This window comes from Archocentrus centrarchus, chromosome 17 (genome assembly GCF_007364275.1).
Source record: "Archocentrus centrarchus isolate MPI-CPG fArcCen1 chromosome 17, fArcCen1, whole genome shotgun sequence".
NCBI lineage: Eukaryota > Metazoa > Chordata > Actinopteri > Cichliformes > Cichlidae > Archocentrus > Archocentrus centrarchus.
The window spans coordinates 2,771,413-2,790,349 of record NC_044362.1 but is presented as its reverse complement, the minus strand read 5'-3'; the positions used below and the strand labels follow the sequence as shown (position 1 = coordinate 2,790,349).

The following is an 18,937-nucleotide window of genomic DNA, read 5'->3' as shown; positions in this document are numbered from 1 at the left end:
TTGGGCTGCTAAGATATCAGATAGAAACAGACCACAGCTTCACTATAAAAGTTTATTCTGATAAAATTAAAGAACTTGATAATACATCATTGTATACAGACAGCAGACTGCCCACAGCAAGTTTCACACCTCCAAAATTACATTAAAAAACAGTGAAGCTGGATGGCATTTAGATTATTCTCCCTCCCAGAATATCATCATTGTGTCCTATAAATATTTGGTACAAAAAGAATGACTTACAAGATAAAGAAAAATAAGAGGACATTTCAGTTTTAAGCCTTCAGAGCAGAGCACGTCACAAAACACTACTGGAACAAACTGATGCTTTTACTGAAACTGCCAAGACGCACAATACAAAACACCTGATATCAAATAAGAAGAACAAGAATCTGTAAATGGGCATGACCTCATAGTTTCTTCCTTCATCTGGAAACTCTTTTCTTTCTCATGTAGCACTGAGGTTGGTTGTTGTGATTTTTCACCTTTAGCTTCATTAATTAGTGTGACATCAAAGCAAATGACAAATACACTGCCCTCCAGTTTGACTTAATTACAACATTTAACAATAAAACCTCGGGCTGAAGAAAAGCAAGCAAATAAACCGGCGGCTCTTTTTTTTTTTCTCATCTCACACAAAGCAGCGAGTGAGATCTGTGCCACAACACTTTCGGGCAAAAACATTTAGATCATATCCTCAAACTATGAACTACAAGGGAGACGACAACTGATATGAAACTGAAAACAAGGTTACCAGTCACTGAAAGACATTCAAGCTGCTGTGCTGACTGTGAAGTAGGGGCTGTCACTTTTCCAGCAAAATCGACCTGGAACAACAACTGTGCATCGTTTGCTGCCATTCATTTGAATGCACGTCTGGCTCTAATGATGTACTGCAATATGAAACGAGCGCGCTCATTGCGCTGCCCCCCCCCCCCCCCCCCCCCCCCCCCCACGCTGCCTCTTCAGCAGCTTACTTTGAATTTCTTACCTTAATGTTACTCTGAGGCCATTTCCCCGCTATTCTGACCTCCTGAAAGAAAAGATGGAGTCTGGGAAATCTTGTCATCCCCACGAGTTCTTTCAGTCTTTGTTTTAGAAAAAAAAAACAATTATATTAACTTTATAGGCGCTGATGCTGATGGGTTATTTTAATTAGTTTTAAAAACTGCCTTGCTAGCTGTTTCCCTCGTTTCAGCCTCCCTGTTAAGCTTTAAGTGCCTGCTTGCTTGCTTTGTATTGAGGCCACAGTACTTATCCAACTCTCAAGACTGCAAAGAAAACCAAATTTTTAAAATGTGCAACTAATGACTTAAACTGAGCAGTGTGTAGGATTTAGTGGCATCTAGTGCTGAGGATCCAGACTGCAATCTGGTGAATGCCCCTCATCTCGCCCTGACCTTCCCAATAAGGAAGAGAACGTAAAGCGGCAGCTAAAAATGCCAAAGGTCCTCAGCAGAGCCACAGCGATTGTGGTAAAAGTGAAGCTGTCAGGAGGCTGCTGCTGCTTGCTTCATGGCTCAAATCAAAATACAGGGTGCAGTAAAGCGGCTGTGGATGCTGTGATGCTCAAAGAAAGGTATTTTACTGCAATCTGATTCGTTTCTATCAAAATGCAATGATTAGGCCAGAGTTTTGGGCTACAGCTCCACAGTACACCAAGCAGAGTTCTTGAATATTTAAAAAAATTCTGTCCAGTTTTTCTATTGCTAACAAAAACGCAATGACTAATATTTTGAGGTGATTATACGCTGATGCCAATTTACATTTTTGGAATGCAGTCCTCACACTTCTGATAATAGAACCCCCTACATCCTACACACTGGACAAAATATCTTATTTACAATATTCTTAATATGGCTGATGTGTTAGCATACAGTTGGTAATACTAATGTCCAACTGACTCTGAGTCTCCACCAGCTCCTGAGAGAAATGTGCAGCACCGCTGAATTGGCTGGATGTCTCTGTCTGTACCCACACCGAGGACTTGATGATTATTCGACGTCTAACATTACATGTAGTAATTTCATGCAATGCAAAACAGTGCATTGCATGAAATACTGTACCAGCAGGCTAAATTTTTGCATAAAAAAGGGACACCCCTACTGTGAAGGCACGGCCTCTCCATGTCCTTCGTGAAGGCTATAAAGCATAATCTCAAAGAAAACCACTTTTTGTCTGAACTTGTATTTTGTTCTAGAAAAAGACTCCAGTGAAATGAAAGATCCACAGAACTTACTGCACTTCCAGTACAACTCAGTTCAACCACAGTTCTGTCACAATAGACAGCAAGGAGCTAAAAATGCAGAAATGGTGCTGTGAACATGTCTTCTTCTTCTTGTGTGCAGTACATAAAAAAGAAAAAAAAACCCAGAAAGAAATCATTGCATTTAGCCACACAATTTGTCCTCTTCTTTCACAAAGAAGGCGATTTTAAAGAGAGGACCGTTCAGAAAAGTTCCTCTGGAATGGTCATTTTGTACAAGAAAGCAACCCCCCCCCCCCCCCCCCCCCCCAAAAACAAAACAAAAACAAAAACAAAAAAAAACCCATCATGTAAGATTCATTAGCCCCCTCCAGTCTCAGCCAGCCAACAGGCATCCGCAGTTCAGTTTGAAGGGCAGCAGAAGGGCACTTAGTTCAAAAGAAAGAAAGAACAACTCATCTTTCCACACACGTCACATCTCCAGTGTTGTGTGTTCGGCTCGGGCCTGAAACAACTATGGTGGGCTTTTCTGATGACGTCCTTCTCAACGTTTGATTCAGTTTGCCTTGAATGGCAGATGTAAAGCCACAGAAACACTCTGCAAAATGTTTTCTTTTGGTTACCAAGAAAATTTAAAGAAAACCAAAGAAAGTATTAAAAGTCCAATTCTCAATAAAAAGAGTCCAATTTTGGCTCTAAACTCCATTTAGGCCTGACACGAGTCTTTGAAGGAGGTTCACGTGGGTAGAGCTGAAGATCTTTGGGCTCCACTGTTGTGCTGGTTGATTAACATCTCTACATATGTTCCCAAAAAATAGACATTTAAGACTTTTGCCCCCTTTGTAAATGACTTGGCAAATCCCATTTCTGGATTGGTGTGCAGTAAAGGCAGATCAAAGGTCAGCTGGGGATCCTGAATATCATTTTAATGGAACTGAGACCTACCAGCACATCTGTTGGTTTATCGTGTGTGTGTGTGTGTGTGTGTGTGTGTGTGTGTGTGTGTGTGTGTGTGTGTGTGTGTGTGTGTGTGTGCTTAAGTTCTCACATTTTCTTAAAGCTCAGCAGCAACTTTCTCAGCCTCTAATACTGAGCTAGTAGCTGTCATCAGCCCTGCACTGGTCTAAACGTCACCTGAACTCATCTTTGACATGGACAGTGTAACTGTTAGGAGAAGTCACTATCGTCAGCCCCATACAGGTCAGCTAGTTTCCTGAACCGCGGCCCCCAGTCACTCAGGTAGTTGTAGTCCTGTTCAGCCTCAGATGAAGCCGTGCCCAGTGAGCTAAGAGACTCAGCCACTGACCCCGCTCCCTCATAGGCGTAAGTGGCCAGTGAGTCGTATGGTGGTGCTGTAGGGTTGCAGTCGTTCTCCATCACTCTCTGGCTGATGAACTCATGTACATCCCCATTATCCTGTGGAGCCATGCTTACTGGGGGCATGAGGAGGCTGGAGGGAGCAGGGGCAAGGTGGCAATGTGGTGGGTACAGCAGAGTATCAGTGGGAATGATGTCACGCCTCTGTTTACCACACTCTTCCAAGGCGGCCGCGGCATCAGGGTGTCGGAGGGCACCAATATCAAAAGCCTGGGTGTCCTCCTCACCACCACCCTCGTCATTGTAGCTAACCACGTTGTCCCTGACATCCTCTTTAGAGATGATGAGAGGTTCCTGCTTCCTTTGGCGTTTTAATGCCGTGAACAGAACCACAATCACTGCAAGAAACACAACAAAGATACTGAATTAGATCACAACCATACACCAAATGAGCATGAATTAAAAAGAACCAGAAACAATAGATAATGGATCTAAGGACCATTTGTGGTTGATTCATTTTGGTCACTTTGCTTTTCTTGGTTATGACTGATGATGAACATTGTTCCCAATATTTCCTGAGGTGGTAACAGATGACCACTGATGCCAGGGTACCTACACCATTTTAAGTTGTGGTAAAGCCAGACTGTACCTTGGCCATGAAAACATGCTGTAACATTTCTTCCACATGTATGTGGCAGGCACCCTCTTGCCTCTCACAGTCCTAAAGTTGGTGGGCGTGATTTAGACAATTCTAAGGAAATGAAGAGTAAAACAACTGTGTGCTGTCACGTGATCAGCGCAGGCATAACTGTTAGCTTGCATCAGGGGTTAAAATGGGCTGGAATAATGTGAAACAATATTCTGGGACTGCTGAAATCAATAAATCTGATTGGCGGTTTCATACATAATGTCAACTGGTGTGATTTTTACTGTGCTGCAGCCTGGCGTTCCTTCCAGCTGAAGCATGGGGATACCGACTCAACAATAACTCGCATGTGTTGAGCGAGTTTCTTGGTAATTTCAAAGGTAACATTTTTCAGATAGCTCAAAGCAGAACACCAAACACACAACCTGTTTTCAATATGCAACCTGACTCTGTAGCTAACAGCAGAGAGACACACAGCCAGGTAAAGACACGGGCAAAGATATTTCTAAATTTAAGTAAGCAAATAAAATTTTATTTATATAGCACCTTTCAGTATAAATACAAAGTGCTTCCCAACAAATATACTAGAACATAAAAACAAAAAATCACCCCAAAACAAGTTTAAAAGTTTTTAGCTGCTTTATGAAAAGGAATCACCGAGTCTACAGAGCTCAGAGGAAGAGAGCTCCAGAGTTTGCTGCAAAAGCTCTGTCTCCTTCAGTTCTCGGCGTTGCACGATGCACAGCCAGCAGGCCCTGATCACATGACCTCAGGGATTTGCTGGGGATGCATGGACATAAAAATTCACACTGGTGCTTGCCCATGCAGAGCTGTGAAAGTCAAAACCAGAATCTTAAAGTGGACTCTGAAGTTAATGGGGTGACACTGAGATGTGCCATGTGACTACATGTGAGCACAGAAGTCTTCCAGCCCGCAGATGCTCCAAACAAGCTTTGTTAAGACAAGTAAGCAATATATTACCAGACATGATGAAGTAAATACATGAATAACAATGTCCAGTTTTGAGCACGATACAGTAGAATGGATTCTTCCTGATAAAAGGAAGAGTGAAACAGACGCTTGGAGTCTTCCCATGATGCACTGAGTGTTTCTTCTTCACTCACCTCTTTTCACTTGTTATGTGTTTATGCACCACTCTGCATTTAATCATTAGTTATTATTAATCTCTGGCTCTCTCCCACAGCATGTCTTCTGTCCTGTCTCTCTCCCCTCACCCCCAACTGGTTGCAGCAGATGACTGCCCCTCTCTGAGCCTGGTTCTGCTGGAGGTTTCTTCCTGTTAAAAGGGAGTTTTTTCCTTCGATTGTTGGGATTTTCTCTGTATACTTACAATATAAAATGGCTTGAATAAAATTTAATTGATTTAAACAAAGATATAGCTAAAATGTCAAGAAAGCAGGAGAATGCTTTCATTGAGTTAACTAATTTGACCAGCTCAGGTTAAAAAAAAAAAAAAGGGTAAGCATCTTTCTAAAATAGGCAATGATCATTAAACTGATCTGCTGAGAGATCAGCAGTGTTGTAAGGGGATAAAGATAAATTAAAAGCATCGGAAAATTCATCACCAGCAAAGGAATTTATAGATTCCTTTATGACTAGCAAGAGCAAGCCGTATGGCGAACATGAAAGAGATACATAAAAAAAAGATGATCAGAAATAAAAATGTCCTCAGAACAAAAACAGTCAATATTTAATAAAACAAAGTTAAAACAAGGTCTGGTATGTGTGTCCTTTGGTATGTGTGGGGTCAGACACATGCTGGGTAAGATGAAAAGAAGCTATGATGCTGATAAAAGCTCTGGCAAAGAGGTCAGAGTCAGTGTGTTTATACTGAAACTATAACTAACCTGGAGAGCTTCATGGTGGAAGATAAAACTCACTTCACTCCTTCAAGAACAAGCTATTTGGGCCAGGTAGATGATACACCACAGCACAATCAATCAATCAATCCATCAATCCATCAATCCATCCATCCATCCATCCATCCATCCATCCATCCATCCATCCATCCATCCATCCATCCATAACTGCTTACCCATGGCTGGTCTGCATGGGCAGCAGCGTAAGCAGAGAACTTTTGACCTCCTTTTCCTCAGCCACCTCTTTCAGCTCATCTGAGGTGTTCCGAGGCAAGCTGTCAGACATAATCTCTCCAGTGTGTCCTGGGTCTAGCTTAGAACCTCCTCCTGGTAGGACATGCCCACAACACCTCCCCCAGGAGGTGCAGAGGAGGTAACCTAATCAGATGCCCGAACTACCTGAACTGGCTCCTGTTGATGTGGAGGAGTAGCAGCTCTGCTCGAGTCCCTCACAAATTACTTAACCAACTGCAGGAGTGCTTCCAGCAGACAGAGTGGGCCATATTTGTTCATATGGAGCTACAGGAGTGCACAGAGGCAGTTTTGGCATCAAGCACCACGCAGACACTGTCACTGTAGACAAAAGAAACTGGCTCTATCGCAACGAAAAACCTTGGATGACCTCCAAAGTGAAGGCACTTCTGAAGGCCAGGAACTTAGCATTTAAGTCAGGTGACACAGAACTCTACAGTGCAGCAAGAGTTAACATCAAGAGGGGCATCAAAGTGGTCAAAGATGATTACCTGGAAGCCAACAACTCGTGACGGTTGTGTCAAGAGACCCGGCACCTGACAAAGGCAACTTACCAGCTGCAGTTGACGCTGATGCCTCGCTAAGAAGAACTCAATTACTTCTTCGAGTCACCCAGACCTGCTACTCCAGAGGTGACCCACCAAACCACCAGTCATCCCACTTTCACACTGCAGGAATGCCAGGCGAGGTGCACACTGAAGACAATAAATCAGCGGAAAGCTTCTAGATTGGACAGTGTACTGGGCACAGTGGACATGCATTGACAGGGGTCCTGACTGGGACCTTCAACACCTCCCTGTCACTGGCTCAGGCCCCATCCTGTCTAAAGGCAGCCACCATCATCCCGGTGCCAAAAAAGAACCACCTCGAACCTAAATAACTACAGACCTGTGACACTGACATTTGTGGTCATGAAGTGCTCTGAAAGACTCCAGCACCTCAAAGCCTGCTTACCAGAGTCCCACGACAAACATCCATATGCCTACAAGCCAAACCAATCTATAGAACACGCCATAGTCACCACACTCAGATGACCTGACCTGGACAGTCCACACATCTATGCTCGTCCAAAAGGCTCAGCAAACTTTCTGTGGGTGCTGCGGAGGTGTCAGCTGGAGGAGAAGCTGCTTGTGTCTTTTTACAGGCCCACCATCGAGTCAGTACTGACTCACGGCATTACGGGGTGGTTCACTGCTCCTCTGCTCACCCTGGAAGACATCGGTAGCTCCCACGGGGGATTTGCAGATCCAGGAAAATTTCCACAGACACTACTTAACCCAGCCATGTACTGTTTAACTTTCTGCCATCAGGCAAATGGTTCAGGTCCCAGAAATGCAGAACCAACAGACTGAACAACAGTTTTTATCTATGAACTCTCAGACTCCTAAACACATCACAATAACACACCTGCTCCTTCATCCCATGAGACAATTATTTATTTATTTTTTTTTGCTAGCAGCAGAGCAATACTCAATTGATAATAGTGCAATATTTTATTTGTGAGTGCAATGCCAAATTATGTGCAATATTTCAAACCCTCGTGCAATACAAACTGCATTATTTATTAACAGGTACCCTCCCTATGTAAATGTAAATATACTTTTGCTGTGTGAATGCTGTTTTTCTCTCATATTTGTATCCTTGTATCCTTACACACATTTGCTCATTCACACACACACACACACACACACACACGCTTGTATTTATTTATTTTAATAAAGCACTGACCGGCACTGACTGTCACAATTTCATCAAGCACCTCTGTTTGATGACACTAAAGGCTGATTCTGATTCTGAATAACATCAGTCACCCTTCACAGAAAACTCATTCCTGCCGCTTGTATTTGCAACCTCATTCTTTCGGTCACTACGCAAAGCTTGTGACCAAAAGCGAGGGTAGAGACGTAGATTGATCTGTAACTCAACAGCTTCACTCTTACACTCAGCTCTCTCTTCACCACATCACTCCATCACTGCAGACACTGCACCAATCTGCCTGTCAGTCTCCCACTCCCCTTAGGATCCTTAAACTCCTCCACCTGGGGCAATAACCTCTCTCTGACCCAAAGTGAGCACTCCACCCTTTTCCCACTGATTAAGGATCCTTATTCCAGACTTGAATCAGCTGTAGCTCAAACGATGAAAAATGTCTGACATTCAGTGAATGACATGAGAATTGGTTTCCAAACACTGCAGCGAGACCTCCTCCTTGAATGGATGGCTGGCTAATGAAGGAGTACCCACTCGGGCAAAGTTTGAAGGACGAATAATCTGAGTTGTGTTGCCAGGTTTCAGGAAGAACTAAGAAATCCAGTTTCTTGGACGATGTAAAATCAAGAACAGTCACAGATCGTGCATTAAACAGCACAACGCTCAGCGAAGTAGAAGTCTGATTATTTGGAGACGTCGTCTGAGTTAGGGAACGTAAAAACTGATGATGCTCCTGAATTCCACTCGCCGAAGGAAAAGAAGCCAAAACAACCAGAGAGTCTGGATATACGCTCCTGAGGTAATCCAGGCCCTGCGTTTCCAAGTGGGGATGAGGAAGAAAAATTCTCCTCCGCAGAAATCCTCTCAGCACAGGTAATCAGAAATGCTTGACGTTGCTTACCAGCCGCGCTACGCTTCCAGAACAGTCTGGCTTCACCTGGACACCTGCTCCTCCTCCACGGTCTGCGTGGACCCAGGAGAACACCACAGAGGGCGCCAGATGAGGATACAGCTACCAGCAACAGAGGATGGGAAACACCGACCCAGGAGGATGAGGTATCTTGATCCATCATAGAGGATCGGACAGATAACTGTGTCAGGCGATCACTGACTAAGGCATCATTGCAACAAAGCATGAACAGCAGAGCAGAGAGCGGGGCACGCCGACACCATCATACTGGAAGTTGGTTCATGGCTGTGATGTGGTTGCTGCAGTAGTTGTATTTCACAGTTAAAAAGCACAAAATCAATGTTAATGGGTGATAACTTAATTCTTAAGAATGAAGATATGATTATATTCAAGGCTCACTTAATGAATTTGATAAACTGAATTCAAATCTGAAGTTTGTGTAAGTAATGCTATTTTACATTAATCGGACTGAATATGTACCATAAGCTACTTGACGTATTGCTGAAGTGTTCTGGTTCATTCTAATGAGAAGTCTGTAAAAACAAATGAACTGATCCATTTATGTCATTCAAAGGTTGTATGAAAATACTGGAGAAATGTAGGATATGAAGCTGGCTGCTTGTTGTGTTTGGTAAACTTTAAAGTAATGCTCAGTATATTTTTAAGCCGATGATGCTCTTTAGTATCACTTGCCACATTTATCCTGAAAACAGCCACGGCGGCTCGTGCAATATCTGCTTTTAAATTATAGCTGGGAGTTGGCTAAATCCACAGAATAGCAGATCAGTAAACCTCAGAGCGCAGCTTGACCACAAAGAAAACAGGTGAGTCAAGCTTCCCCCACCTGCCAGATCCCACTTTAACCCGCGGCTGCTGCCCCTGAGCATCACGAAGCATTTCCACACATTCAGAGGATTTTAATCTAAATGATATCCTGTCACTTCAACTAAGTTTGAATGTGTCAATCGGGTTCAGTCTCTAAATTGTGAAAGGATTTACTGTCTTTGGGTAATAAAACTTCCTATTTGCCTTCTTCTTTTTATTAATTTATAATTAATAAATAAATAATAGTAATTTCCAGTTAACTCGGACAAAACTATCTAGAATTACAATAAAGTTTAGAATGACAGAAAACTATGAAAATAATCATCCAGCACACATTGTGTGACTGTAAAAGATGGACAGTGTTGACATTTTACATCTAATCTTGGACCTCATCTCCCTCTAAAACGTGGAACGAAGCTGATGAAAAAGTGGGAAGTGAGGATAAAAAGTAGCCCCTGTGGGCTGTGCAGGTTTGGAGCCCACAAGTGGAAGCTAGGTCTTTTGAAATATTACACGAACAGCAGCGAGTGACAGCGTAGCTCTCAGGTGAGCGCTGTGGTAGCAGAAGAGAAAGCAGAGCTCTTACATTCCTGCAGTGACAGGAATATGTCATGTGACTGGTGTGGCGGACTGCAGTCAGCTCATAATGAAGCTAAATAATCAGCGACAGCCTGCAGACTGCACAGTGTTATTCTGCAACGCAAAGATGAAAGCTTAAAACAGATCTGGAGTGACAATGTGCACCACATGTAGTTTGTAATGATTTAGACAACATGGAAGAGTACAAATGAGGAAGCGAGCATTCCTGGTGTTCAGACCTTTTGTGCTTGTAGTCATGCACAGCCATCATAAAATCTAACTCTTGTTTCTAAATATGTGGTATTTTATTTGCCATTGTAGTGTAGATAGTAGGAGGATATGCCAAAACCTCAGTGGGTTGCTAATGTGACACTCACCCATTCATATGAAAGGGTGAGTGTGTCTGGTACTGTATATATGGATGCCTTGTCTGAAAAGCATCTTATTACACTAAGCTCCTTTCAGACAAGTACTCGATGGTATCTGAACATGTTAGCTTCACGACTGAATGAACACTTTTCTATTAAAGCCATGGTGGCAATGTTACTAGGTCATACCCAGTAACATTAACATATCACATTCAATGTAGCACAAGCCTGAATTTCAATGCGTGCTGTCACATTTACACATAAGTCATACGTTTGTATAACTGTGCGGGTCTCTCCCACAATTTGAGTTGCTCAGCTCACTGAAAGATAATTGTTTTGGAGAGTGCCCCAAACAGCAACAGCATGAGGAAATAAAATCACTCTCAGTCTCTGTTTGCATACTAATCCCACAAAAGTGTCTATATCCATATCAGAGTATAGTATGTAATACTGTACAAGTACTGTGGCTCTATGAGGGCCGTGGCGATGGCTTGAAGATGTGGGGATGAAGACATGAGAAACATTAACATAAGTGACCAACGTCTGAATGACAGAATACTGTGACCCTAACAGACTGATGAAGCTATGCATCCCATACCTGAAAGGTGCCTTTTTTGTCTTTTTTTTTTCTTTGTGCCTGCCATTTGAGGATGCTGTATGTCAGATCCCTGCCTGAGCACTATGTGCTCATTCTTCTAGTCGGACAGGAACGTTAAAAATACTATGAATGTAAAGTTACTTGAGTTATGTGTGATGACTGTCTGCTCTCATCACTATATGCACTCAGATCTGTATGGATTCTGCATTACAGCACTGCCTACCTCCTGTGTGTATCTCCATACATCCCTTGTTTTGTTCTGTGTGTGTGTGTGTGTGTGTGTGTGTGTGTGTGTGTGTGTGTGTGTGCGTGCGTGTGTGTGTGTGTGTGTGTGTGTGTGTGTGTGTGTGTGTGTGTGTGTGTGTGTCTACCAAGTCTGCAATGACTGCACTTTCAGAGGCATAAATATGTATTCATTTTTCCAAGCAGCCCACTGGACTGTGACCACTGTATGAATAATAGGATAAGTAGGGATATGGTGGCAGATGGGCAGATGAGATGCATTCATTTCCATATGAGGTTTGCCTCAAACGAATGGCAAGTTACTGGAGCTGTGAACCAATACTGTTTTCCATTATAGCAATTTAGAAAGCATAACAGCTGCATGTGTTTACAATATTGGGAAAATAGAACCTCTACATATACACTCACTGTCCACTATATTAGGTATAGCTTGGTAGTACTGCATTGGACCCACTTTTGACTTCAGGGCTGCCTTAACTGTTGGCAGCTTAGGCGGCTGCTGCAGATTTGTTGGCTACCAATCCATAATGCGAATCTCCCATGTCACCATACCCCAAAGGTACTCTATTTGATTGCATTCTGGTGACTATAGAGGCCATCTGAGTACAGTGAGCTCAACGTCACATTCAAGAAACCAGCTTGAGACAATCTGAGCTTTGTGACACGGTGTCTGATCCTGCTGGAAGCAGCCATCAGAAAATGCGTACACTACGGTCATAAAGGGTTGAACATGGTCAGCAAAAATTCTCAGGTAGGCCGTGGCATTTAAATGATTCTCGACTGGTAGTAAGGAGCCCTAAGTGTGCCAACAAAATATCCCCTACACTATTACGGCACCACCAGCAGCCTGAACTACTGACAGTGCAGGATGGATCCATGCTTTGACAAAATTTGCGAACTGTTAAAAAACACTATCAATTTGTATAAAATCCAATATGGTGGCTCAATCAAATCAGTCAACATCAAAAGTGGCCACTTCTCAGGCTCAGGACCTCTGACAGTATTAGCCAGAACACGAATTTCATTGTAAATCCTAACATGACTCATTATTGGTCCAAACCCATTTTTACTAATTAAAGCACCCCCTAAAGGTCAAATGTCACCAAAATTATTGTGCTTCCTTCTGAAAGGGTTCCAAGTCTACATACAAAGTTTGACTTTGATAAGTTAAAGTGTTGCCAAGATATGAGATCAGTTCCTGTTTGCCAACTTTGCCACTGATTTCAATTAGCTCTGACAGGCAAGCGCTTTCAAAAATCCATCTGATAACTTATGTGAGGCTTGGCCTGAAGATGATCTGAGTCAGTTTTGGTGAACACTGGATAAACTTTGTTACCTGTGAAAATTTTTGAAGGATTTCCATAAAATCCTGATGTCACTGAACTTGGCTAGATCCGCGGATTCCAACAGTACCTTGATTTTGAAAATCAGCGCCATGGGTCACAAGTTGCAGTCACAAACCCATCAAGCATCACCCCAATGGTGATGCTAGAGTTCTCAAGGTAGTGGCACATAACTTGGTAAAAATGATAATGAGACTGTCCTGAGGAAGTGTGCCAGATTTCAAAACTTTTGACCAGACGGTTCTAGGGGCTGCCACAGACTCCCATTGGAGAGGAAAAGCATGATGATGATGATGATGATGATGATGATGATGATATACAGGTGCTGGTCATAAAATTAGAATATCATGAAAAAGTTGATTTATTTCGGTAATTCCATTCAAAAAGTGAAACTTGTATATTATATTCATTCATTACACACAGACTGATATATTTAAAATGTTTATTTCTTTTAATTTTGATGATTATAACTGACAACTAACGAAAACCCCAAATTCAGTATCTCAGAAAATTAGAATATTGTGAAAAGTTTCAATATTGAAGACACCTGGTGCCACATTTTAATCAGCTAATTAACTCAAAACACCTGCAAAGGCCTTTAAATGGTCTCTCAGTCTAGTTCTGTAGTTCTGTAGGAGGCATGAAAGCTGATGGGACGCCAGGGTGCTGCATTCCTTGCCAGCCTTTTCAATCGTATCTTTGAAGACAGAGTCGCCCCCAAGGCCTGGCTGACCAGCACCACGGTGCCCATCTGAAAGGGCAAGGGCGACGTCCTGGAATGCTCCCATCCGCCTCCTTTGCCACGCCATGAACATCTTTGAATGAGTCATCGATGCCCGCCTTCGCAAGATCATCGAGACCACACCCAATCAATGCAGTTTCGTCAAAGGCCATGGAACAACAGACACCATCCATGCGACCAGGCTACTTGTCGAGCGCCACCGGGAAAAGAACCTGCCTATCCACATGGCATTTCTGGACCTGGAGAAAGCCTTTGACCGAGTGCCCCGCGACCTAATTTGGCACACCCTGCGCTCCCACGGAGTGCCCGAGGCCTATGTCCAGTGGATCTGGCTGCTCTACTGAGATGTCAGCAGCACCATCCGATGTCCATCCGATGACCACAAAGAACCCCTGGTGTACTCCCACCAGGGGTTCAGAATGACTGAAGGCTGAAGGCCACTATCAGAGCAACCTGGGCTCTCATAACACCTGAGCAGTGCCACAGACTGATCGACTCCATGCCACGCAGCATTGCTGCAGTAATCAAGGCAAAAGGAGCCCCAACTAAGTATTGAGTGCTGTACATGCTCATACTTTTCATGTTCATACTTTTCAGTTGGCCAACATTTCTAAAAATCTTTTTTTTTTATTGGTCTTAAGTAATTTTCTAATTTTCCAAAATACTGCATTTGGGGTTTTCATTAGTTGTCAGTTGTAATCATCAAAATTAAAAGAAATAAACATTTGAAATATATCAGTCTGTGTGTAATGAATGAATATAATATACAAGTTTCACTTTCTGAATGGAATTCCTGAAATAAATGAACTTTTTCATGATATTCTAATTTTATGACCACCACCTGTAATCAGAAGAGTGTGTTCCAAAGAACATGTGTCACCTGTTCAAGGGCTTGTCAGAAAGTATGTTCTCCCTCAGGGCCACAGACTAAATTCCCCAATACTTACTTTACACATTGTCAGTGTCATATTAATATTAATGCTGCATTCAGCACATCATCGGTAAGTTCCTTGTTCTCCATGACTGAGAAGACCACATATTCAGGATTAAATATGGCCCTCTGTGTGGATGATGTGTTGCCATTATGCACGTGCTCCCTTGTAGGAGAAGCAGAACTGGACCCCCTGGCTGTGTGTCATCATTGGAAGAAAAAAATGTTCAAAAGTTTTTTTCAAAAACCAAAAAAAAAAAAAGGGGGGGGGGCATAGGCAATAACTCCAGTAGGTAGGGTTATGGTTCTATCCTCCACATTTGAAGCTAACATGTTGCACGGTTACTGGAATACTGACATCATGACAGACAGACGGATGGACAGAAAAGTGATTCCTAAGCGTCTCCCTGCCTCTCACCTAGAATCACTGTGGGTGCCCGCAGCTTCGCTGCTTGGCCCCAAACACCATTTAAGGCAAAAACAGTATTTCTACAATTCTAAAAATATTTGGTATGAATCACTTTTATTCTTAAATACAGACTGAACTCCTAGGCAAGCCTTTTTGTAATTTCTTGAAGCAGTTATAGTGAATAGTTCTCCGGACTTCTTTAAGGACATTCCGAAGGTCTTCTTTGGATGCTGGCTGCTTTTCTTTCCATTCTCTGTCAAAATGATTCCACACTACTTGAATAATGTTGAGGTCAAGGCTCTGATACGGCCAATACATGACTGACTGTGTGTGCGTGCGTGTGTGCGTGTGTGTGTGTGTGTGTGTGTGTGTGTGTGTGTGTGTGTGTGTGTGTGTGTGTGTGTGTGTGTGTATGTGTGTTTATATCCAGGTAAGCTTTAACTGCTTTGGCAGTGTGTTTGGGACAATTGTCATGCTGAAAAATGAAGCTGATGCGATCAGACGCTTTCCAGTTGGTGTTGCATAGTGGATCAAAATCTGGCTGTACATTCATAATTCCATCAGTTTTATCAAGATCCCCAATACCACCGGCTGAAATGCTGCCCCAGTCCATGACTATAGACACTCATTGTTGTACCTCTCTCCTGACCTCCTACATACATTTTGATGGGGAATTTTATTCCAGTTCTTGTGTAATTTGGGATATCTCTGCCTTTTCTCCCTGTTTCCCTTCAATAAGAATGGCATCAAAACAGCATCAGGATCAACTGAAGGGTCCAATGCATTTCTCAGGTCCCGTGTTGCGTTTTTCCTGGATTTTATTTCCCTATTTCTCAAGGACTTGACTTTCTGAAACTGTTCATCTGCTGGTGACAGTTTTTTTTTTAGGCCTGCCAGTGCTGTACTGTACATACCAGCCTTTGTGTTATTTTGACTGGTTGATAAAAGAGAATTTTCATTTATTTGCCAAAAATTCTGAATGGCACAGTTTGGCCATAATACACAACCAAATGCTGTGGTGGGCCCTGAAGAGAGCTGCGCAGAAACAAATGCCTGCAAACCTCAGTGAAGCACTGTTGTAAAGAAGAGTGGGCCACAATAACTTTATAACAATGTGAGAGACTCATAAAGTTGTACAGAAAATAATTACTTCAACTTATTGCTGATGAAGGTGATTCTAAAAGCCACTGAATCATAGGGTGTACTTCATTTTCACACACTGCTTCTGTATTTTGTCTTAGTTTTTGTTAAATAATGACAGTGAAATATTTCACATGTTCTTGTTCATTTGAGGTTCTATTACTTAATTCTAAGACCAGCTAGAGATCATTTTTATGATGTCCTAATATGTAAAACCTTAGAATTAAAAGATGGTGTACTCTTTTTACCATTGTTGGAGTTATGGTATAAATTCCATTCTGTTTATTATAAATTATCATATCTTCTGTTTGTATATTTTCTATAAGTTGTTTTATGTGCATATGATACTGTTGTTTTTATGTTTGAAATGGGAACACGTGGTGGTATTTCTTACAAAGGAAGTTGTAGTTATCTGCAGGCTGCTCTCAGCCTGCAGAGAACACATATAGGATACGTGTCTCGTATACGCCATGTTACATGCGCACATGTCACAGTATGCTTACGACCATATATGGTAAGGAAAAAGCCAAGAATGTTGTTTATTACATGCTGTAAACTGTGTTTGATGTAACCCACGTGATCTTATTGTGAAAATCCGAATAAAAGCGCTGCGCAGGAAGCAGTTCGCCAGGACAGATAACTTCCGCTCAGCTGAGAGCTGAGTTCAAGGAACGGATCTCTCCTCCTTGCGCAAGTTCAAAAGAGTTGTGTGTTTGTCCTCTGAGTTTTTAAAATGATCTGAACCTATCAACCATGACTTTATATGCTGTTGTAGTCGTGGCATTATTTCATAAAACAGGAGTTAAACTGGGTCTAGACGCAAACAGACTGTCAACAATGCCATTAAATAAGAACTGACTATATATGATGGCATAGAAGCGATTTTGTTCAGATTTGAATGAAGGTGAGTCTTGATATTAGTGTGCCTTGGGAAACAAAAGTTTGAAAACCACTGATCTACAGATCCCTGGGCCACAGTTTTCCCTGTTTGAGTTCATCCTCTTCTCACACTTCAGTCTCTTTCTTTCTTACTTTGCTTTGACGATTGTCCTTAACCACCTTTATATGCTTGAATTTTTACTAGAAGGTCACTCAGAGGTGCAATTTCTGTCAAGATCAGTGGCCTGTGTAGCAGCTGTAAAGAAGGTGAAATGTATCTGCACCAAAATTGAAAGAGTGTTTTGTTTGCCCATGCTCGACCTCAGAGTGCTGTTATCTGTCAGTTTTCCTGTAAGCAAAATAAACCATAGACACAGAAAATGCCTCAGCCCTCTACTTTGATGGACTAAGGTGGGATGATTTGGTATTACTATGGTATATAAAAACAATATATACATCTCCTTACATATCCAGCCATACTTACTGAGCAGTATGACCGCACACAGGAGGATGGCAATGAGGGCTCCGGTGCTGAGGCCAGGCGAGCTACTCAGAGCTTCTGAGTTACAAAGCTCCATGTTGCCTTCACGGTCACATTTACACACCCTCACAGTAAGTGTGCCAGTGCTGCTCTGCATGGGGTAGTCGCCATCAGTTATCACCACAGGAACCAGGTAGACACTCTGGTAAAAGCGACTGTAGGTGGCTCGACGAGTCAGGATGCCAGCAGTGTTATCTAAGTGAAAGAGGGTTCTGTTAGAAGACGACACACTGTGCTCTCACAGCAAAGACCTGAATGAAAATCACTTTATTATCAGGTTGTAAGGAGATACTTGGGTGCAACAAGGCATTAATTAGTCATTCTACACCACTGTAAAAACAAAGCAAACAAAGCATCTTTTACAACTTGGGGCAGAAGAGCTACTGTATAAAGTGCGGATGGGTGGCGGAAGGAAGTGACTTGCTGCAGGTAGTAATAATCACAGTGCGACAAAAGAGCTCTGATGAACTGTTTTAACTTTTTTTTAAATGTCTGACAACATTCAAGGAGAATATTATATTGCAGAAAAGAAGCATTCATGACACCTTTCAATCTTAGATGCAGTAATTTTAAATATGTCAATGTTCTGTCATGATTCTAAACCACAGTCCTCATAAACAAAACCGCTGAACGGTTCAAATACTGGAACCCAGTCGGTAGAAGAAGTGCCTGGCAGTGTCGGATGGACCAAAACACAGAGTCCCAGAGGTGTTCTATTGGATTTAGGTCAGGCGAGTGTGGGGACCAGTTGATGGCATTGATTCAGTCATCCTCCAGGACTTGCCTGCATACGAAGTGTGTCAGAAAAGTTCCAAGACCGTGTGTGCTGGTTTGGCCAATGAGTGGGGGAGGGATTAGCGGTTTGCATCACCGTGTGTTGTAGCATACACTTTTTACTTCAGCTCTCTGAGGTCATTGAATATTTTAACACATTTCTGGGGAGGCATATTCATGAAGGGATGCAAAGATGTCTACAGGTGACTGACAACGTTGAGTGTGTCAGGCAGGTGATGCGTGGGGATCATCAGCTGACTGACTGCAAATAAGCTGGGCGTGAACCTGGACAGTGTCTGGAAGATGATTACTGAAGATTTGGGTCCCCACGATCACCATGCACCATCTTTTATGTCCTTGCATCCCTGTTTGATCCTCTTGTACCACTCAAAAACACGTGAGTGTGACATCTCATCTCCATACACTTGCTCTAGCATTCCTAGTGTTTCTGACCGAGTTTTCCCCAACCAGACCAGAAATTTCAGGTTGTTTCATTGCTCTTTCAGTTTCACTGACCCACCACCAAACACATGTGCTTAAGTAAGGGTGAACCTACATTCATCTAGCAAAAGTACAGGGCGCCAGTGGTGGACCTGTCAATTTGGTTATTCTATGGCAAATGCCAGTTGGGCTCCATGGTGCCGGAC

The 18,937-nt window shown here is 42.6% G+C and overlaps 1 protein-coding gene across 1 annotated transcript in view; it reads right to left on the bottom strand.

The window, feature by feature from the left end:
* Window positions 1-2,554: 2,554 nt before the first annotated feature.
* The window catches only part of LOC115796022 (cadherin-6-like), a 116,874-nt gene continuing 100,491 nt past the window's right edge, over window positions 2,555-18,937 (bottom strand). The window contains exons 11-12 of the mRNA XM_030752219.1: window positions 17,460-17,711; window positions 2,555-3,918 (exon numbers count right to left, since the gene is read on the bottom strand). Coding sequence (XP_030608079.1) covers window positions 3,371-3,918; window positions 17,460-17,711 — 800 coding nt within the window. The 3' untranslated portion in view covers window positions 2,555-3,370. The remainder of the gene's footprint in view (window positions 3,919-17,459; window positions 17,712-18,937) is intronic.